Source organism: Miscanthus floridulus, chromosome 6 (genome assembly GCF_019320115.1).
Source record: "Miscanthus floridulus cultivar M001 chromosome 6, ASM1932011v1, whole genome shotgun sequence".
In the NCBI taxonomy this organism is placed as follows: Eukaryota; Viridiplantae; Streptophyta; class Magnoliopsida; order Poales; family Poaceae; genus Miscanthus; species Miscanthus floridulus.
This window is the reverse complement of record NC_089585.1, coordinates 131,930,306-131,953,715: the sequence shown is the minus strand read 5'-3', so window position 1 is coordinate 131,953,715 and position 23,410 is coordinate 131,930,306. Positions and strand designations below refer to the sequence as shown.

Genomic DNA, 23,410 nt, shown 5'->3' with positions numbered 1-23,410 from the left:
TTATCCATCCGCCTGTCCTCTCAGCTGCACGCATCCATTCGTAGTCGCACTACACCTACTTCCCTGTTAGCTGTAGACTGGCAGGCTAAAATCTCTGTCCTGTACGTTTGGCTCATAAGCCGTGGCTGAAAGTATTGTTGGATGATTTGTTGTGAGAGAAGACTGAAAGTACCATCGGCTGATTTATTGTAAGAGAAAAATATTATTTATTTACTGAAAAAGTACGACTTATAAGTCAAGCGAACAGGAGCCTCATTGGCCTTGCCAAATTTTGGCTCAGATCCAAGTGCATGCCAAATTACCGGGGCAAGCCCAAAGTTTTACTCGGCACTTCAGGGTAAAAAAAAAACCAAACAAGCCTTAGCCGCGTTTCTATGTCCACGAAAATGACATATTTCAGATAGTTTCCTGTTTTTTTAATAAAGAAAAGATAGTCTTCTGTTTTACTCTAAATCTGGCAGCGTTTCTACGCCCACGAAAATTATAAGCGTTTTTATACGCAGGATAGTATTTCGATAAAGAAAGCACATATACTATCTCTTTTGGTGTGGCTAAGAATCTTCTTCTAGATGGTCAAAATCAAAATATCTTAAATTTGCTAATTTTATAGAAAATAATACCCAACATGTTTGGCTTCAAATTGAAATATTATAAAAAGTATGTTTTGTAACAATTCTAATTGTACCTGTTTAGTACAATAAGTATTAGTGTTTTTATATATTGATCAAATTTGTAACATACTTTAACATAGCACTATTATAAAATTGCATTCTTGAAAATTTCTGTACTAAGGAAGGGAGTAGCATATAAGCAACTCCCATATTTTTTTTTCTAAAAACATAGTTGAGCTACCTTTTTCCGAAGCAACAAAATTAATTGATCTACGGAGTATTTATTTATTAATTAATTTATTATACCCATAACTCCCGAAGCGACATGAAAATTGGTTCACAGCTTGATGCTTGGGGCAATGCATAGCAGCAAGCCCGGCGGCCGCACGTGGCCACCCGCAGCCGCCCCTTCTTGTTGTACTTGAGGCCAAACGTCCGCACGTAGAGCAGCAGGCGCGGTGGCCCGTCCAGCCTCCTCAGCTGCTCCCTGGTAAGCTTCTGCGCCATGACGCGCTCGACGACGCAGAAGGTGCTGTTGCCCATGTACACGAGCGCGCCTCCCCTGTGCCGCCTGCCCTTGGCGCGGAAGAGCCTGCCGCTCGCGATCTTCCGCGGCGGCGGCTGCGGCTGCCTGTCGACGCCTTCCTCGCCCGTGGCGGGCGGCAGGACGTCGCAGCAGCAGACGCGCCCCCTGTCGTCGTGGAACCCGACCCAGGCGTCCAGCTCCACGTCGTAATGGGCCTGCCCGAAGATGGGCAGGGTCCGGTAGCCTCGGAAAGTCCACGTGAGCGCTTCGACGTCGAAGGAGAAGGTGGCCCCGGCGTTCTTGCCTCCTGTTCGTTCCCCACCCCCGCGGAAAGGTGGGTCGATTCCGCGTTCGCTGTCCACGGAGAAGAAGATGGTGCGCCCGTCGGGGTGCACCGCGTAGCAGCAGACGAAGAGCGGGTCGAACGGCGGCTGCGAAGGGACGCTGCTCCAGGACCAGTACCTCTGTACCTGCTGCTGCCAACAAACTGCAGTGCCTCAAAGTCGCAGGGGCCGTAGTCCGTCTCCCTCTCGTCCATGCTGTAGAGCCCGTCGCCGACGGCCACGAAGCTGCAGCAGCAATATTGCTGATCGTTGGCTTTTGGCAGGGGGCCGACGGTGATCGCCATGGTCACGGTGTCCAGGGCAAGGGCAGCGCGCCCGGGCGAGGGCGGCATCGCGAAGATCTTGGTGCCGTGGGCCACGAAGCACCTGGCGCTTCCGCGGTCGGCGTCCACGCGGAGCAGCGGAGGGTCCAGCAGTGCCCGTGCGCGTGAGTCGAGATCGTCGGTGTCGTCGGGATCCAAGTCGCCTACGTCGATTTTGGGTGTCTTTGGGTCGAGGAGACCATCCATGATACTAGGATAAAGATATCCATGATGCATGTTTGTTGGATAGATGATATAAACTATTTTTCTATTTGGTTGGATGAACGAAAGTGGATGGGATAGAATAGTTGACTAATTATATCTATTATTTAAAAATAATAATAATTAATTAGACACTAATAAATATGCACTAATACTATTTTTGTCATGATAATCACTAATTTAAAAAATATATTAATTAGCACCACTAAATATCCTAATTAGCACATGAAACATACACTAATCAACATATTAGCACGTATCAAAACTAATCCTACCATCATAATTATTTAGTATTAAAATAACATACTAATAATTCTTAATTTATTTACTAATGACAAGGATTATAAGACATGGATAAGCTAGTCCGCTAGATTTTTTCGGACCACGAAATCCAGCATCTGAGTGAAATGTTCCTTATCTATAGATTTCCTTATTCCAGTGATCACCCAACCAAACACACCTCATCCATGGATGGTACCGTCCTATCCAATGCAATCAAGCAACCAAACACATCTGGTGTAACCATCCTCCAATTCATTGTCCAGCACCAAGTAGAGATGATGTTGTTCCTGCTGCCGTGGCGGCGGCGACATATTGTCTTCTCTGTGACCGGCCGAATATGATCTCTTGTGCTTTTTTTTTCTCAGATCGCGATTATTTTAGCGGCTGAGTCTGGCTGCTAGAGTGCTAGCAGATTATATAGGCACATAGAAGCCGGAGACACCACTGGTCCATGTTCGAGGCGGCGTCGGACTGCAAGTCGTATCACACTCCGACTACGGTCAGGAGATTCAGAGTAAAGAAGCCTGTTCGCTCTCTTTGCGCTGCCAAATGCAACACTAGGATCCCATGCTCGCATGATCGAAAATGATAACAGAGAGGCCTTCTGAGAAGTTAGTTAATAAGTCTTAACCAAATCTCTAACTCCTATCCATCGAGTGCCAGCACCCAGCATGGCAGCATCCATCATATCCTCTCTGACACTGTCACAAGCCTACTGCATCGAGCAAGCTCGAGGTCATCAGCAGCACCCACAAGGACATCGTCATCATCCCCGGCAACTCCAATTATGGGCTAATATCACATTAGGTGTTCATGGCTTAGACTAATATAATCACGATCTTAATTAAGCATTAAGTTTAACATTTGGGAACCAGAGCAAGATTAGCCTAGCTAATTCATGACCCCTAATGTTCTTTTAAGATTTAATAATTGACCTATGTTAGTGCTAATCATTCATCAGTTGGGACAATTGTGGCTCTGTTAGTCAAAATTAGTCACGTGTACAACCTAATTGATGTTCCAATTAACCCAATTAGTAGCCTAGGGTGGTTTCGGTTAGAACTGACAAGGAAGGATTCGGCCATAATTGAAGCGATGGGCTTTTAATTTATATGTGGTTTAATTTAGTGATGGGTTTTAAATTTATGTGATTTTTTATGGTTATATGCTGATCGGCCTTTAAACTTGTGGCCCTGTGCTATTTATTTCCACGAACTCTCAAAACCAAAATCTGCCCATCTGAACTTGTTGAGTCGTGCACCGCAGGTCCATACCCTTCGAGAGGTGCTAACTAAGGATAAAATTTTGCACAAACCACCCTACGTAGTAATCTTGTACCTCTAGCAGTCCTTCCCATGCAAGGGCCCACGATGCCCGCGTCGCCGAGCGGCCGAGCCGGCCTCCTCCTCCGGCCGGGCAAACCAGCAGGTCGCTAGCGCCCACTAGGCCACTCGTCCGACATCGCCCTAACGCCAGCCAGCCGCTGCGGCCGCTCGACGCCAACCCACCGCCACAGCTGCTCGACGCCAGCACGCCACGACCGTCGGCTTTCTTTTCCTCCACGCCGCCCGATGAGCTTCGTCAACGCAAGCGGAGCTGTCCGCGATGCCGGTCCGAGCCATGACGCCAGCCGCGGCTGCTGCTGGACGACAGGAGAGGCTTCAAGCTGGTGGATGAGGAGTCCATCCCGACGGCCTGACAGTGAACGTGACGGGTCTGGCGCCGGGGATGAACGCCACGAGCTGGACGACCCAGCCGTACACGCGCAAGGGCGAGGCGCGCGTGATGCGTAGCATCGCGACACTGTCGGTGGGCGTGGTGCTGGCGTTGGTCAGCTCCTTGGCGCGTCCGACCTCGACGTCCGATTCGGTGGCGACCTACGCTGCGAGGAGGCCAAGCTACAGGTCGGCGAAGCCTAGGCGGGCGCCGAATGCCAGCGCCACCCCTACCAGCATGCCCACCAGGTTGATGCGCGGGGCGGACGCTGCAGCAGAGGACGCCGCAGCCGGCCGTCTATGGACAGTTGCCGAGCTCGCAGAGGTCCGTGATGGGGAACGCCACGGCCGTGAGGAAGAGGATGTCCATGTCCGACGTGAACAAAGCGGCCCCAGTGGCTGCGGACGTACGCCATGAAGGTGGCCGTTGCCAGGCCCATGCCCACACCGATGGGGAGGGCGGCGCCGGCGGTGTGCCGCGTCCCCACGGGCGCGGCCCGCGCCTAGTTGGTGGCTGACGCACGTGGACGCGCCCTGGCCCAGCGAGGATAGGGCAAGTAGACGAGCGATGTGGCCTGGATGAGGATGCCCATGGACGCCATGGTGACGCGCGGGTTAGCCAGGTGGGAGCCCACGATCACGAGGTTGCGGACGGGACCGTGGAGCAACACCGAGAAGAGGGAGCACGCTGTGATGGGCACCGTCAGGTTCTGCGACCCGAGGTAGATGCGCAGCGGGTGCAGCACGACCAGCACCGCGAGGTTGGCCAAGGCGTACCGCGTACGCGGCGAACGTCTGCGCCGCGTCCGCCACGTCCTCGTCCTGTCCCGGCAGCTTGACCACGCAACCCGTGGTGGTGACCCACAACAGGGAGATGGGCAGCGCCACGGTGAGGAGCGGCAGCATGGTGCGGTGCAACGCCAGCGCCAGCAGCTTGTCGCGGCGCCAATCGCCCGAGCCTCGCGGGGCACCTGCAGGTGCCATCCAGTACATGTAAGAGCTAGGTAGCTAGCAGAGGTACGTCTCCAACGGGGACGGGATGATCTGCCATTTCCAACAGCCTGGGCAAGGATGACCGGAGGTAGAAGATTACTAGGGCAGGGTGATTTTTGCAAAAAAAAAAAATCCTAGTCAGCATCTTTCGAAGGAGTATGGACCTGCGGTGCACGACTTAACAAGTTTAAGAGGGTAGGTTTTGGTTTTTGAGAGTTCATAGACCTAGATGGTACAGGGACATAAGTTTAAGGGCCGCCAGCGTATTTAACTCATTATTCTAAGCCATATGTACAAGGTTCATCCTTGGGTAGTTGGCCATAAGGCTATCTCCAACAACATCACCTAAAATACAAGACACATTCATACTTTGGGTAGCGCTACAGGCAAAAGGTTCAATACCTATTTGGTATCTTCTCCAACAACAAGATCTAAAAAAGAATCCTTTCTGTAAATGGGTTTTCAGGAGAGAGGATACCCATATTTAGATTGTATCTCTCAGACAACCCAAAATAGATCTCCCGTATAAATACTTTGTTAGAGACTAATTTTAAATCTCTTACTTCTTATTTTGAGCCCTTGTTTAGTTCGCGAAATTTGGAATTTGGGACTACTGTAGCACCTTCGTTTTTATTTGGCAAATAGTATCCAAACATTGACTAATTAGGCTTAAAACGTTCGTCTCGCAATTTCCCACCAAACTGTGCAATTAGTTTTTCTTTTCGTCTACATTTAATGCTCCATGCACGGGCCGCAAACATTCGATGTGACAGGTACTGTAGCAACTTTTTGAAATTTGGGGGTGAACTAAACAAGACGTGATTTGAGTTGAAGACATGCCCAACGGAAGCGATACCTAATATTAGCCTCAGATAGAAAGTGCAGTCCACATAGACATTCTTGAGTTGAGGACAATATGTGTCAGTAGAGTCTCCCAACGCATGCAGTCATCCTCTATCTACTTCCTATCCCATCATCCAGCAGGCTGCATCATGTCCATTTTTGTTACTGTAGTTCTTTCTAAAATTCATATCACATCGAATATTTGAACATATGTATGAAATATTAAATATAGATTAATTATGAAATTAATTGCACAACTTGCAACTAATTTACCAGACGAATCTTTTAAGCCTAATTAGTCTATGATTTGACAACGTGGTGCTACAGTAACATATGCTAATAACAGATTAATTAAGTTAAAAAAATCGTCTCGCAAACTAACCTCCATCTATATAATTAATTTTATAATTAATCTATATTTAATATTTTTTATTAGTATCTAAATATTTAATATAACGTAAATTTTAGAAGCCACTAGAGAACCAACCGTCCCCTTATTTTATCAGCCAAGAAAAGGTGATCGAGTGGCTTCCTTGCCCCATCGCGCTCCTCAAGTGCTGTCTCGTTCTTTTGTCAGACCGGGCTATATACGATAATCTACGAGACACTATTGAGTGTGACATGTCAGTTTGATGAGGACGTGGAAGATGAGGCAGCACGCCATTGCGGAAGCCCTAACATGTTCCAAGAGTATGTTTGGACACATGCATAAAGTACTAAATGTAGACGAAAAAAAATAATTATACAGTTCTCGGCAAAATCGCGAGACTAATCTTTTAAGCCTAATTAGGCCATAAAAAACCTTAAGTGCTACAGTAACTCACATGCGCTAATGACCGATTAATTAGTATCATTAGATTCGTCTCATAGTTTCCTGATGGATTCTGTAATTTATTTTTTTATTAATATCAAAAACCCCTTCCAACATCGTCCGACATATCCGATGACACTCAACAGTTTTCACCTACCCAGCTAAACACACCGTAACTCAGCACTCGTGCGCGTTTGCCTCTTCAGCGAATCTGAAGCAGTAGCCAGGGACAGGGAAGGCACACAGGAAACGCTGTGTGCATGAACGCTTTTCCACAGGCTATGCCAAAAGCAGAGTATGGCCACACAGGAAACGCCAGCGGCAGCAGGCGAGAGGCTCTTGACTGACAGAACAAACTGAACAAAGAACTGAAACCTGTCCGAGCAAGCAGTACAAGCAATGCAAATGCAATCCACCACACGGAACGAAATGGCAGGCTGGTACGTGAACACACCAAGGTATGGCAACACCGATTCGTGCCTCCATGCCCTGGCTCCCACTGTAGATACACCTGATCCAGCAAGGGTGGGTTGGCACAATCGGCTGCGCCACACACGAACGGAACCCCTTTTCCGTGATCCCTTCCATGCCAACTGCGACGAACTAACGCGCCGGGCCGGCAGGCGATCGAGCACTTACTTGTACCGGCACCGGCCGTCCGTGGCACGCACGCACGCAGACACGGCCACGTGCCACGGCATGGTGGTTCACTGAATCACTGGTTCGTCCGGTTCGCTTCTGCCTAACCTGCCGGGGAGCGGGAGCCAGAGCGAGAGCTCGGACAGCGGGACAGGGCTCGTGAGCGCGCGCTGTTCTCCAACGACTCCGATCTGGAGCTGTAGGCAGCCGTTCGGCCGGCCGTCCGTGCTCAGGAAAAGGGTTCTGCAGATCGGCTACATATCCTAGGCAGACCGGCCGGCACCCTAACAGCAAACCGATGTGTTGTAGCATGCGCCAACCCAATTCATGTCTCGACATGTGGATGTTGATTGTTGAGACTAGTCAGTGTGTAGCACTGTTCGCAAATCGCAAGTGACATCGCTTTCAAATTGTAATTTCAATACTTTTTTCCTGGTAACAATGTTCTGGCTTCTGAGTAAAACAAGTGCAAACTGAGTAGTAGAGTGGCTGAATGTCAGTCAGTGATGACGGTGCATCCATACTCAGTACGGTCAAACGGCAGACTCAGGGCAGCAGGAGGAAACGCCTGTGATCTGGTCAGGAACTCAGTGACTCTGATCTCTTACCACTACCAAGTCAGTGCCTCCTGAAACTAATCTTGAACAGTTCTTTTCTCACCTCCTCAACACCAGGCTGCGACTTGCTCATCTTGGCCGGTTCCGAGTCACAGGCCTGGAAACGATAAATAAGCATGCATGCATTGGGCGATCGCCCTTGGCCGCTGTCTCATTCCAACACGGAAGACGGAGATGGGTGCTAGTATTCAGGAGCGTTGAATCCGCCGTCACTCGCCACCAAATGCTCTGATCAGTTCCACATTGAAGCTCTCAACTCACACGTCGCCGTCATCACTGCGCCCAGTCACCATCCCTCCATCCCCAGAAGCTCTGCACAACGAGGCAGCCTCTGCCTCCTGCCCATCACATGCTAACTCCGTCCATGGAATTCTATTTCTATGTCCGGTCAAAGTTACAAATTATGCTAAGTTTAACTTAAATTATAGCAAAATGTTATTAACACATAGTATGACTCTAAACGAATATACCACAAAAACATATTTCATGGGGAGTCTATTGATACTTATTTAGATTGATAAATATTAGTGTCTTCTTTATATAAATCTAATCAAACTTTGAAGTTATCGTTATTCTAAAATTACATCTTTTTGAGATGGCTTGTCTGCGAGGACGATGTCGACAGAGGAAAAGTCTACAGGTTTATCCAGGGACAAGAACAAGAAGAGCTCAGGAACGTCAGCATCCGTATCCTCTTCTTTTTAAGATTTGCAATTGCATCATTGCATGTATACGTGCAGGTAGAGGAAGGTGCCCTGTCAGTCAGAACGGAGCACCAGCACGCAGCCTACAAAGCCACCATGCATTGACCACTCTTTTGTCCGAGTACAAGGACCCGGCCGGCATCTCCTTTTCTCCCCTACAGAATAGCCAGGCGACTCTTCAAGTAGTTGCAGCGTAGGAGTAGGACTAGGAGGAGTACACTTCATCCAAAGACTAGTCAGGCCTTGTTTAGATGCCACTAAAATTCTAAGTTTTTTCACTCTCTCTCTGTCACATCAATTTTTAGCCGCTTGCATGGAATATTAAATGTAGGTAAAAAAAATAACTAATTACACAGTTTAGTTGGAAATCACGAGAAGAATCTTTTGAGCCTAGTTGGTCCACGATTGGACAATATTTATCAAATAAGACAAAAGTGGTACTATTCATCGGGTTGAAATTTTTTCAGCATCTAAACGAGGCCTCACTGTCTGAGTTATCCAAAGACTAGTCACTGTCTGATATAGCCCTACATTCCCCTCCCCTGCCACTGCCTGCACACATCGTTGGGCACGCACGATACGGGTTATACTCCCCTACCTGCAAACCGAGGCCTTTAGATCGCAAGTTTTTTCGCTTTCTCTTCGTTACATCAAATTTTTAACATATGCATGGAGTATTAAATATAGATAAAAAAATAATTAATTACACAGTTTGATTGTAAATTACGAGACGAATCTTTTGAGCCTAGTTAGATCATGATTAGACAATAATTGTCAAATACAAACAAAAGTGCTACAGTGCCAAATACAAATTCCTAACCCCAACCTAAATAAGGCCCGAGAAATCTGCTCGCTCCTGTGGCTCTCATCTCCACATGCCACCCACATGCCGCTGCTGAGACCTCAAGGGCCCCCGACAGATACAACTCCAATGCTGCTGCCGATAGCTCATGCTCATGCCGAGACCTTTTCCTCTGGGGCCTCCTGGCCATGGTGAACGAGTGGTAGTAGAAATTGCTATAGAAATACTACGTAGCAGAATACTGGCAGCTGAAAGATTGCAGGGAAACCAAGGTCGGTCCGGTCCCTGAAAGATGTGGCATTTATTTGACGCGACGCAAGCAAGCGGAGAAGGTTGCTCCAGTTGGCGGTGTTCGGACCAGAGACTAAAGTTTATTATATATCACATCGGTATTTGATACTAAGCCCCCGTTGAGTTTGTTGAAATTTGACTAAAGCTAACTGAAAAATAATGACTGAATTGTTGTGAGAGAAAAATACTGTTTTAGCTGAAAAAATAAGCCGAACAAGTCGGTTTTCGAATAAGCCGAACGGAGCCTAATTAGAAAAACTAAATATAAGCCTAATTAGGTTTAATAGATTTATCTTATAAATTAGTCTTTATCTATGTAATTATTTTTATAATTAATCTATGTTTAATACTTAATATATATGTCAAACATTCAATGTCACGTAGTCAATTTTAGTAGGGGCAACGAACAACGCAACACCCCGTGAGGCTGGCTAGGCTGACGAGGGCTGTTTGTTCCCTCCGATCCACTCGCTTTCATGTACAGCTCACTTTCTTGGCCTCCCCACTTTCCAGCTCGGTTTGCTAACCCATGGTCGCCTCGCCTCATCTCCTCGCCCAACTCCATAACTTTGCATGGCTTACATGGCAGTTCGCCCCTATCCCTATATGTATAGCAATTAGCAAGCTTGCCTTCTTCTTCCTTCAGCTACCCTGTCGACCTCACTCTCAGGGTCCGGTCCGGTGCATATATACCTTGATCGATCGATCGATCACATAGATAGATAGATAGATAGATAGGATCGCATTGTGTTCCACCGCCAAAAGCCAGCCACAACATCGACATGATGCAGGACTTGTTCTCAGTCCCTTCGTGTTTCTCGGCGGGCGAGAAGCTCCCGGACGTCCCGGCGTCCGCGGCGGCCACCAGGTCCGGGCAGAGCGCGGTGACGCTGGTCTACCGCGCGGGGATCGCCGGACAGGACCGCCTGGTGACGGTGACGTGGTGCAGGAACCTGCTCACCCACGGCCTGTCCGTGTCCATCGAAGGGTCGGCGGGCGGCGGCAAGGACAAGAGCGGGAGCAGCGGCAGCAGCAGCAGGGACAGGGAGTGGGGCTGGGGCGACGCCGACGGTGGCGGCGGCGCGTCCTCCAAGCAGGGCTGCAGCACCGCCTGCAAGGTGGAGATGCAGCCGTGGCACTTCTGGCGCAAGTACGGCGCCAAGCAGTTCCACGTCGACGGCAGGGCCGTCGACGTCGTCTGGGACCTCCGGAGCGCGAGGTACTCCGACGAGCCCGAGCCGCTGTCCGACTACTACGCCGCCGTGGTGTCGGACGAGGAGGTCGTCCTCCTCCTCGGCAACCTCAAGAAGGAGGCGTTCCGGCGCACCGGGTCGCGGCCGTCGCTGCGGGACGCCGTCCTGGTGCGCAAGAAGGAGCACGTCTTCAGCAAGAAGCGGTTCCTCACCAAGGCCAGGTTCCACGACAGGGGCAAGCTGCACGACATCAGCATCGAGTGCAGCAGCAGCAACCTCAGCGGCGCCGGCGTCGGCGTCGACGTCGACATGGTCATCAAGATCGACGGCTCTGTCAACGTCCTCGTCAGGCACCTGCAGTGGAAGTTCAGAGGCAACGAGTGCATCTCCATCAACCACCTCAAGGTGCAGGTGTACTGGGACGCGCACGACTGGCTCTTTGGCACGGGGGTGAGGAACGCACTGTTCATCTTCAAGCCCGAGCCGCCGTCCACCACCGCTGCGGACCTCCACACTGATGAGTACTCTGATTTCTGCCTGTTTCTGTACGCATGGAAACTTGAGTGAGCTAGGATTCCTGTTCCTGCACTATAGTGGACACCTTACCATGTTATGAACCAATAATTCATATCATGTAATACTAATGGATTATTATTGGGAGATGAAGTGTATGCAAAATGAATGATTGGGGCCATTTTCTCTTTCCTTCCTTCCTTAATCCTTCCCATGGGACTATGGGAGTGTGTTGTGCACATGGAGGATTGGACTGGAGGGGCACAGGATAGTCCTGGGGATTATGAACAGGCTGGTCCTGATTGAGAAACATGACAGGCAGGATTCGCAATGGCATTGCCTTTCCCAATCATGCATTCATGCTGATTTATCCTGGGAAACTCCAGCTAAGAGCTGGTCCCTCCCATGGAGTACTATCGAATTCTTCAAAAAAAAAGGAACTATCTTTCTCATTTATCTTGATCCTCCTAATTTCTTTAATTTTGCTCCGTTCAAGAACGAGGACCCCGCAGATAGGGGTACAAATCCCTGAATACTGACTGATTGTAGCATAATTTGTCCCATTGATGACATAAACTCAAGGAATACAACCGCGATACTTTCACCTGAGCATAAAGTAACGGCCTTATTGGATTTTGGTCTTTGAACCAACTTTGGCACTCAGAATTCCCATTAAGATTTCAGAACGCCTCATCATTTTTTTTTCTGCAGGTTATTAACAGATGCAAGAAACAATTGCAGAAAGAATTAGTAGCCAATTTGCACATCATATTTACTCATCTTCATCCACTCAAATCAATATAAATCTCATAGATATATCAGTCCGAATGGTTTTATTCAGTAATTTTAGTAAACGAGGATCAGGATTGAACAGAATCAGACTGCAGAGAACTTCGATGAAAAGCTTAACTGAACAAGTTCGAAATAGTTGGGAGCCCAATATGACAAACTAGATTCTGAGGTTTGAATGTACAAACTGAAATAGTTTGGGGGCTTATGGTGTATTTTCACCGGTAATACCATATAGGGTTCAGGGGAAAAAACTGCAGTTTAATGAGCAATTCAAGTAGAGTAAAAATAATTGTTTCCTGATGCTGATTATTAATTCTTATTGCTTTCCCCCCCTGGTTGATAAGATTTTACTTTAGGAACACAGTTATGCTACTAGTAATACCATATGTGCATCTTTGTTATGCTACTAGTAGTTCTCATCAAAAGCCTTTTAGATTTTCCCAGAATTTCCACTTAAAATAAATATAGAAGTGCTGCGATAACAGAGGCCACAAATGTAAACGTGGAGAGTAAATTTATCTGACCAAATGGCCAGTTTACACAGTTACAAAGAACACAGTTGGGTTTTCACATGAACAGAATCTGTAGAGGGAAGTTTTCTCACATGGTACTTTCTCAAAATAATGATGCTTCTTAAATTCATGAATATCAATTAAATTGTTAATCAAACTAGCAGAAATGAGAAAAAGACTATTTTGAACCAAAACCAAACCATTTCGCCAAGAAGAACTTATTTTTCCCACGAGATGCTTCATCTGAAGTCTTTCCACCACTTCCACGTGCTGTCCTTTGGTTAGCTGTAATGGAAATAACCATAACCAAATCAGCAGGATATATATCATGTACAAAATTGCACTCACATATGATCAACTTTACAAACTTCTTAGTTAGTAGCAGATAGATGCTATGGATAGAACAGTTAACATGGTGTCCAGAGTTTATAGTAAAAATTAAAAGTGTGAGTTTGTGAAAAACAATAAAAAAAAGGTTTCTTAATGAAAACAGAAGGGCGATCCAAAAGGACCTCTAGATGTAGTATTATTTCTGGATTCAAAGGTTAACCCAGAAAATTGTGGTATCCTTAATTAATTAACTGTTCAGCTCTATACAAGTAATGTGCTTATCAAATCATAATGGTCCAATGGAGGCACTAAAAAGCTTACTTGAATTTGATTTTTTAGCATCTTGCGATGACCCTGATGCTGAGATTGAATTTTTTTGCTCTGGAGGACTGTCCTCATTACCTAGTATAAAGAAAAGAAAAAAAAAATCATGTAAGACAATAATGGTTGAACGAAAATGATGAGCAGGCTTCAAAGAAACATAGTTAGATGCTTTATTTAGAAATTCTAATCGAGTCATTGAGGTTGTATAAGATGGCAGGTGGAGTTGCTATAATGCTATCAGTCATATCATGCTGAAATGTCAGATGTAATATCTGAATGCTAGTCCAATTTTAAAATAATGGACACAAATCTTAAATCTGTCTTCAAGATGAAAGTACAGTAAATTGGTAAAATAAAAGTCAGTTATTTTAGCATGTGAATATAAAATGGATGGAACTCACCATCTGTGGTTGAATATCTATAGGTGTTCTTCAGGTACTCGACAAAGGAGTGATCATTGTGATCAAGCATCACTGGTCAAAATGCAAGGTAAACGTTAATAGCAGCCATTAATGTATGAATTTTCAACTTCTTAATTTTATATTTGTAGATCAATGCCTAAGTAAGATTTGTATATTACATTGCTGAAACAATTCATGCCTCATATGCTCAGAGGTACCGAACAGAAGCAACTGCACTGCATCTGAATCTCTATTTGAGCACTTCTTGGAAAGGTTGCTCGTATCTAACAGGATACCTGCGAGCTGATGGGAAACCACATTAAGTATAATCAAGAGAGTTCACTCAGAAAAAATATAATCAGGAGATGCCTGTAATCTACACAGGATACTGCATGTAGAAAATGCACTAACCAGAAGTTTCTTTATGTCCAAGTTCTGAAGCAGGCTATAAGCATCCTCACAATAGGTATGGGTCAGGGTTGTGCAAACTGAGCCCACCTAGGAGACCAAATCAAGCATGCTTATGAAGTAAATGCTAATGTCATAATTAACCTATGAAGACACTTGAAAAGTACAAGTACACATTATTACCTCAGCTTTTGATTTCAAAACATCTTGCCCCACCACAAGTAAGCTAACTCGCTGGTCCATTATTAGCCCATCCATGTCAACCTAATTAAGATTCTCGAAATCAGAATCATATATACATTTTGGTTCCCATGCAATATGTATACAGCTTGATATTCCTTACGAACTGGGGAATACCACATTTTGAATGCCACTGCCCATAGAAAACAAATGCGAAATTCTGAAAACCAGTTGGAAGGAAACAAGCAAATATAGTTAGCGGCTGGTGCTGGTGGACATTGCTCTTCTTTAACTCTTCATGATATCTTATGGATACATTACTTTATAGTTTATACTGTCCCCCACTTGTGGCTTGGATTCATCTTCCCTTTCTATCAGCGTATTATGCTAAAACCGCAAATGCGAAATTCTGAAAACCTGTTGGTGTCATGGTCACTAAGGACGACAACCACATGGTGCCAATCAAAATTGAGGACACTCACATGACACGACTGAAAATGTGTTGCTGTATATACCCCATCCCTGTTGCCTTGCCTCTCCCTCAAATAAACGCTCCATAACTCTGGGACCAAGACAGTTGTCGAATCTGTCCGAAACTAACTCCATACCGTACGCCAGCCATCGCCATTCACGTCTTGAAGAGGCACAGTGTATGCGCATTAAGATCACATGATGTACCTCATCGGCGAAGAGCAGCGCCGAGGCGTCGACCCCAACGTGATACAGGAGCCAAGCCGTCTGCCTGCACCTAGCCATCCTGCTCCGGCGCATGTTCACCACCGGCACTGCTGCCTGGTCATCCCCATTGCTTGGCAGCATCCACGCGTAGCATATCGCCGCCACAATCGAGCTCACACCTACCCAAGTTCAAAACAAAGATCCAATAAATGACGACACAGCTCAGATTCAGTTCAAATTTCAAATATGGGGCCAGAAGCTCAGTAGAAACTTACTTTTGGAGGCGTCGGAGAGCACGAGCTTGGTGGGCCTCGACGCGGGACGGTCCCCTGCCGCTAGGTCGGCGACCACGGAGCGCTGGCGACGGAGGAAGGAGTTGAGGCGGGCGACACCGTCGCCGGATCCATCGGCGGCGAAAGCGGGGGCTGAGGACGCGGAGGCGTGGCGGCGGTGGCGAGAGTGCGCGGCGGAGATGGGCGAGGTAGACGTGGACGTGGCGCGACCGAGGGGGGAATCGGGGGTAGGGGCGTCGCGGAAGCGAGACTTGCGGCGAGGGTTTGGGGGTAGGGAGGGGGACGGGGAGGGGGGCGCGGAGGAGGCGAAGGGATCGGAGCGCGGAGGGGACGAGCTGATGGACGCGCGCTGCAGGATCTCGTCGCCGATACCGCCCGGTTGCCAGTGCCTGCAAGCGCGCACGCACGCCGGAGGAAAGATCAGTTTAGCGGGGAGGATGAGCGTTCGCGACGGGCGGCAAAACTTGCACAGACTGAGGTGAGATGGCAGTTGGGCCACAAACAACTTGCTAGTGCCTGTTGGGCTATTGGATAGGCTTTCCGGCCTGTTAAAGATCAGGGTCATTTAATAATATAGTGAAGCGTGTTAAAGATCAGGGTCATTTAATACAGTGATCACTGATCAGGTATAAAAATCCTCACAAAACATAGTGAGCCATCGACTACTTCCTCTATTTTAAATTATAAGACGTTTTAATTTTTCTATATATATAGATTTTGTTATACACTTAGATATACACTATGTCCAGATACATAATAAAATAATGAACCTAGAAAAATCAAAACATCTTATAATTGGGACGGAGGAAGTACCTAAAAAACTATTGACTTGTCACTTGAGTACTAAAATAAGATGCTCAAAACTATGGTTAAGCAAAGGCTCTGTACTTGGCAAGCAACGACACATTTGTGCAGCACCTATGGGGGTTCTAGCTTCGCCACTACCCACTTATGGGGGTTTGTTTGGCTACATTCACATTCATCTCAATGTACATATGTTGAGATGGATTGGAATATCAATTTGTTAATTTTCATCTGAATATATGTAGATTAAGGAGAATTCGAGTGCAGCTAAGACTTTTATATGAATCCGTTGAAGGTGTCGTTCTAAAAGAAATATTGAAGATAGAGCATAAGTTATTTTTCATGGACAAAAAATTGTGGCGCATTACTCTAAAAAACAAAAAAAAAGATTATGGTGCATATTTAAGACTGGATATTCATTTTATAATATTTAGATAAATCGTGCAACAGGCCAGCACTACAAAGTCTGTTTGGATACCGCCCTCGTTTGGAGCGCTCACCTGGGTAACTAAATCCAATTCTAGGTACTCGGAAATGAACATGCGAACCCAAACAGTATTGTGTTTGGTAGGGATATAGATTCTACTAGAAACGTTTCTGATTCATATTTTATTTAAAAACATTTCTTTGTTGAAATAGAATAGAATTGGTCAGACCAGAATCTCCTAAAAATAAACAAGAATCACTGCAAAACACATATTTAAATGATTCTCATTTCTAGTTCAAAACAGAGAAATGTTATTTATGGGTGTTTCATGGAGACCCACTTCTCTGAACATATATGTGTTAAATTGTGATTATATATTTTTTGATCTTGAGATTCACTTGAGAATCCGTAACGTTTCATCCAAACGCATAACTGTACATGTGAAGCTTCTAATTCTACAGGTGAGTGTGGGTCGTGAGCCCATGACATATATGTGTTAAAATTGTGATTATATATTTTTTGATCTTGTCAATGGGTCTGATTATTCTACGATCCTATTCAATAGAATATACATTTCTACAATTTTTTAATTTGCTATCCTATTATCCTACCCAAAATCCTCCATTCAATTTAGAAACGACCTTGCCAGTGACCAATGATGTTTTGCACGGGAACTCCAGGCCATGGCACAGTTGTGGTGGTTACAGAAAAAAAAAACTGCGTTCATGCATTAGTGCATCGAGCGAACTTGTCGAACCAACTCATTTCGTGGTAGGACTACAATAAGGAGTACGTGAGCGCGCGCGCATGGTGCACCGTGCACGCCTGCACGGATGAAAGTGATCTAGTTTTACCTTCTGGCGGACCGCGACATCGGGTCCCGGCGGTCGAGCGTCGGCGAGGGCTCCGTCCCAGATCCGCCGGCGAACCTGGGCAGCTGCCTGGACGGCGACCCGACGCCCTTCCGCCCCGGCGATCCGGCCCCGACCATCCTCCTCGCCTCCTCCAGCCAATCCTGCGTTTGCTTGCTCGCGCTGCTACCGCCGCCGCCGCCGCTGCTCTTCCCCTGCTTCTTGTTGCCCGCTGGCGATGCTGGCCTCTTGCTGCTCTCGCCAGTCAGGTCGTAGCCGCCGCCGCCGCCGCTGTGCCGCGCGCCGACCGTGCCGAAGAACCAGTCGTTCATGAAGTCGGTCAGGTCCGGCGCCCCGTCCACCTCCATGCTGGCAGCGCGTCCAAAGGACGACTCCTCGGGTGCTTACTGCTTATTAGCTTGCTGCGTATTAATTTGGAGATGTTTCTTTCTCTGCGAAGGTTTTGGATGCAGGTCGCGGGCCGGCCGGGGTTTTACCCTGCTGCGTGCGGAGATGAAGAGGTGGCGGAGGATCGGGACGGGCCGAGAGCGCGTGAACTGATGTGGCGGCCGGCCGTGGGCGGCGTCTTGTATCGTAGCGCGGACCACGGTGAGATCGTTCGATCATTCCGAGGCCTTTGTTGTATTTGAGAAAATTACATATTTGGGACTCTAATCGTCGCGCTTCGCAGTTTTGGGATTCCAAACGTTCACTTTGTAAAAATGGGCCTCCAAACGTTGCACTCTTGATTTTCTTGACATTATGTGTATTTTCTTTCTTTTCTAGTATGTATACATGTATTTGTGACCTGGACGGACCCTTTTGCCCCTGTGGCCTCAGGTACACAAGATCTCCACGTACGTGAATGCAATCTACGAAAAAGAAAAACAAATCGAAACTTTCGTCTCTGGCCGCCGCGGCGCCGCCGCGCGAGGCCATCTGCACGAGACTCCCGCCGGCCATGGAAGGCCAGCAACCGGACGACCTCGATGCGCCAGCCATGGACGCCCCGCTCACCCACCCAGGACGTGGCCGCAGGAGCCATGGCCTTGGCCCTCGGAGCCCTGGCCGCGCCGATCCCTAGCCTAGCCGCGACGGACCCTGGCCTCGCCGCGCCCGATGCCATGGCCATGGATTGCGCGAATCCCCACCGCCGGCCACTGCGATCGCCCTAGCGAGGTCTCTGATGCCCACCGCTCCTCCTCCGTCAATACAGTAGTCTTCTTGCCTCCCAGGGACAGCGGCGGCGGCGGCCTGCTTGCCTGTCTGCCAAGGCGGCGAGCATCCAGGCGTACATACGAGCACGTACCAGCAGCCATGTCACGGGTCACATACGTACCAGCGGCAAAGTACCGAGCAGCACGGGTCACGTACTTACGAGCGGCACGGCAAAACATCAGGAGGGCAAAAAGTCCATTGAGGTGACAAATACATGGAGGAATGCTACAAAAGGGAGAAAATACACATGATGTCAAGAAAATCAACAGTCCAACGTTTGGAGGGCTATTTTTACGAAGTCGACGTTTGGAGTCCCGAAACTGCGAAGCGCAACTATTGGAGTCCCAATTATGCAATTTTCTCGTTGTATTTTGCCTCGAAACGGCACGGGATCTCAATACGCGCCCTGCAGGTGGAGCTCGCTGATGAGACAACGGCCATCGGCAGCTGCCCTGGCTTCATCGCCTCGATATGGGTAGCGTGAACATTACACTGTTGTCGGCCTATTTTAACCTCGGTAGTTCTCTTTTAGGTGAAAGTCACATTTTCAGAGCCCTGGACGCTGATTTTGAACTTTAACTAGTAAACCGGTACCGGACGTTCTTCAATTGTCAAAAGCGGAGCTCTGAATCGCGATTGTACTGACCACTATCAACCCGCCGCCGCCACGTGCCCTCTGCATGATGCCACCAACTCAACATTGCGTCCATGCATGCACGCCTACGCGCCCTGCATCTGTAGAGTGTGTGAGCACAAAGGTGAGTGCGTCTGTGCATCTACTCGTACCTTGTTTAAGAATATATAATGATAATAATCGTCAATCGTGTATAGATTCCATACAAAATAGGTTCATTCACTACTACAGAGTTAACTGTAGGAGCGGCTCTAGAACCACTGTAGGGGCGGCTGCGCCTGCCGCCCTTCCCAGGTATTCCTACAGAGGGTGCCTCTGTAGGGGCGGCTGGTGTTTTCAGCCGCCCCTATAGTGCCCTCTGTAAGGACGGCTGGTAATATCAGCCGCCCCTGTAGTGGACTTCTGTAAGGACGGTTGTATCACCAGCCGCCCCTATTGTGTGTATTTGTAAGGGCGGTTCAATCAAGAACCGCCCCTACAGTGGATTTTTCAGCCAAAAAAAAAATTCAAATTCAAATCTGACCCCACACACACACACACACATATATATATATATATATATATATATATATATATATATATATATATATATATATATATATATATAATTCAAATTCGAATATGACCGCCATAAATATACATATATACATCCACAAACACAAGACTATTATTTAGAACATCATCACAAGTCATAATTCACAAAAGTCCATCATTACAACATAGTCCATTATGAAGTCCATAATTATAACATAGTCCATTAAGAAATCCATAAGTCCACATGCAAAACAAAGTCCAAACCGTTCCAAAGTCTGATCCAAACCATACCATAAGTCCACATTGTCATCAACGGCCTAGGGCTAGCCTATCAGTCTCCCAAAGGTGTTGGTATAGAGGATTACTACCTAAGTTGGAAAGAAGATGATGGTAAGTGCCTTTATGGTACACAATCTGGTCCATTATGAAGTTGCAAAGGTCGCCGACCATCTCTAAGAGCTCGTCATCCTTGTATGGGTTCCTTCTCGTGTCTTTATCTTTCTCCAACTACAAGAGAACAAGTTTAGGTTTACTATATCACAACATATGCGAACTTTTCATACTACGAGCGAAGAGGTTCAAACTTACCAGATTAGGGTTTCTGTTGTAGCCACCGATGGTACTCATCATAATACATGTGTAGTATCCACAATGTAGACTCCTAGACTTCTGCTTGGGGCACCGTGTGTTTTGCATATGGAGATGTTAAGTAATGCTATTGACAGACACGCAATATATGGAGTACCAAAGTAAATGACACTTACCGCACATAGAGTTTTGACATATAACTTTTCCTTCCTATTTGGATGATGCCTCCCCTTATGTTCCTAAACATAGTGCCTGAATGCTCTGTTCCAATGGTTTTAGCAAATGCGACTTGTTAGTATCCCACATTGAACCTTACAAGTATGTATACAAACATAGTAGCTAAAATGAGGATTGTCAATATGTATACGTCTTGACAATCGCTATGAAGTCTTTATATGTCTCGACTGGGAAATCCGCTGAATCAAAGATCCATGCCATGCTATGTGAGAGCCAGACGCCTATGCAAATCCAGTGATCGCTGCATGAATTTAGTCATAGAAGGAACACATAAGCTCTTTTGCATCGAACAAAGTATATTGAACAAAGCTAAGTATACAGTCGAACTTACTTGAAGTGGTATGGTATCCATATATTATCGTGTTGTTGGAGATTTTTAAAACATAGGGCAATGTATGCCGCAACCTTGAGGGACTCTTCTATTATTTTCTTGTTCCTGATGTTCTCTTTCTCCTTAAGTGTCTTTCTAGCTCCTAGTTCTTTGCAATCTAGTTTCCACTCTTTAGGGTAATTAAAATTTGTTGATGCTATAGGTGAAGGGTCTATATACCCGTGTTTCAGAGCTGACCTCTTTTTCACAAAGTCTGCTTGCATTCTACAAATCACGGCGCGGGTTAGTTACAACAAAATTAAAAGATTACATTCATATCATATCGAGAGGACAAGGACTTATAGGCACCATATGCGAATTAGATTTATTTCCATTCGTCCGAGGTGGAAGCATGCCTGGATATCCTTAAACTCAACAACAATTTGCCCACCTGGGGCTCCAAATGTGTCGGCAGGGATCCATGCTTGTAAGATTTCTAGTTCTGTTATCTGAGCACGCAAGTACCAATCGTGGAACTTTCTCATTCCACATGGCAAGCACTGTATGACTCAGTTTGGTAGGAAGTTTGTGCCTTTTTCATATTTATCCGGGCAATCATTTGACCATTTAAGGTTATCAATAGCTGGATACTTGTAAAACCCTTTGTGCAGATTGCTAGTGGTGCCCTCCTCAGAAGTTGGTGCTCTGAATTCTTTTACTTGGTTCTTAGGCTTGAACTGGTCATGGGCCATCTACTTGTGCACCGACGAGACGTCATTAATGCCCACATACGATGGCCTTATCTTGATTGGGATTTTGTTTCGAGCTTCCCATTCGAGCACGTCCTTGTCAACTTGTGCATCACCTGCTCCAGGGGCCACTTATTCTTCACGTATCGGCTGTTCACGAGGCAATTGCTGTTCATGAGACACTTGTTGTTCATGTATCGGCTACGCTTGTTGAGAAGGATGTTGCATCTCATCATGCCTTTGCTTGGTATGAGCTGGAGAAGGACGTGGCATGTCATCATGCCCATGCTCGATACGAGGTGGAGAAGGATGTGGCATGTCATCATGCCCTTGCTCGGTACGAGGTGGAGAAGTCTCTAGCGTGTGGTGGTCATGGTCATGGACCGGTGAGTATACCTCCCCGTCCTCGATGGGTCGCTCCAAAGGATGAACTTCAGTCGGAGTTGGCGAAGACTTGGTCAATACAATGTCCCGTCTGTGCCAGAGGATGAACTGGTTCATGACGTCTCTGAGTAACACGAGCCCCTCGGGAGTAGGGTGTTCTATCTTCCAAGTCATGAACTCGGGCTTCATGGTATGCACCTCGACCCGAGTGTAGTCCTGCGGGATGTCCCTATTGTGCCACGTGCCGCCCGGAGGATGTGCCACGTCCGTTGCCACCTCAATGATCACGTTTTGCCTGCCCATCGGAACCACCAATTTGCAACTGGTTGGTGCCCGTATGCGATCGATGGGGGTTCCGGTTGCATTGGAACCTTGACTGCTAGGAACATCCGGAGGGCTGCCAACTACCGCCAGTTCTCCGGGCGGCCCCATTGGTGTCTGTGGCTCCATCGTAGATAGTCCTTTCTCCACCAACATCTTTTCAACTAGGGTCTTCACTTGGCGCTCAAGATTAGACTCTCGGTCTCTGCCATGTTTCTTGTACATGTGCCTCTCCTCTATGAATCCGTGCTTCTAGGACATCCTCTTCCCTAGCCCCCTGGTACGTCCTGTGTGCTCGGAGTTTCCCAAGGCAACGGTAAGTTCGTCCCTCTCTCTGGAAGGGTTGAATGCGACCTTCTCCTTGTCTTCAGCAAGTTTCAGTATCTTTGATACTACCTCTCCGGTCTCCGGCTTAGCAAACTTGAGGCTACTACCGGATGAATCGACACTCCTCGCGTATATCCACTGTTTAAGGCGTGGCTTCAACTTCGGCACTTCCGTATTCCCAGCAGCTTCGGTCTCTGCGTCCATCTTCCTAAAGACCTCTTGCTTGCCAGCGTAGCCACCGGGGCCTAGACGAGGGTAGTGTTGGTTCTTCGCCTGCTCGCTGTTACGGGCACTGAGGGCCAATGATGCCTCTGAAGTCTTCTCAGCCATGAGCTCCTCCTATTGACTAGGAGTTATGTTGCCATACTCGTGGAAAGGAGTTAACTTCTGTTGGATAAAGTTCTTGTTCAGATCCGACCGCCAACGTCGGAAGCTCTGCCCCATTATCTTAAAAGTATTTTGTTGTACCAACTCGTGCGTTCCCTCCGGGAACCTGAAGTTCTGCTTTAGCTTCTCCCATAGGTCTACCTTTTGGCTCATAGGTACAAGATTCCAGCCACGGATAGCTGGGTTCAACTTATCTCTAACTACAAACCCGATGTGATTACGGAATTTCGCCCTGTATGTATATGGTTCAAGGATCTGTCTGTCTGGCCCAACCTCCGTTATCACATAGCATGCCTTGTCGTGATATTGGTTT

At 47.1% G+C, this 23,410-nt stretch overlaps 2 protein-coding genes across 2 annotated transcripts; one reads left to right on the top strand and one right to left on the bottom strand.

Moving 5' to 3' along the window:
* Positions 1 to 10,245: 10,245 nt before the first annotated feature.
* LOC136459660 (uncharacterized) lies at positions 10,246 to 11,764 on the top strand. Its single transcript, XM_066459501.1, has one exon. It carries the CDS (start codon positions 10,485 to 10,487, stop codon positions 11,460 to 11,462), a length of 978 nt encoding a protein of 325 aa, XP_066315598.1. The 5' UTR covers positions 10,246 to 10,484; the 3' UTR covers positions 11,463 to 11,764.
* A 1,012-nt stretch (positions 11,765 to 12,776) lies between these two features.
* LOC136459659 (uncharacterized) lies at positions 12,777 to 17,822 on the bottom strand. Its single transcript, XM_066459500.1, has 9 exons — positions 17,412 to 17,822; positions 15,309 to 15,715; positions 15,034 to 15,212; positions 14,359 to 14,439; positions 14,179 to 14,265; positions 13,947 to 14,070; positions 13,768 to 13,839; positions 13,364 to 13,444; positions 12,777 to 12,997 (listed from the first exon to the last, which is right to left on the bottom strand). The coding sequence occupies exons 1-9, from the start codon at positions 17,774 to 17,776 to the stop codon at positions 12,891 to 12,893; spliced, it is 1,503 nt and encodes a 500-aa protein (XP_066315597.1). The 5' UTR covers positions 17,777 to 17,822; the 3' UTR covers positions 12,777 to 12,890.
* Positions 17,823 to 23,410: the final 5,588 nt, after the last annotated feature.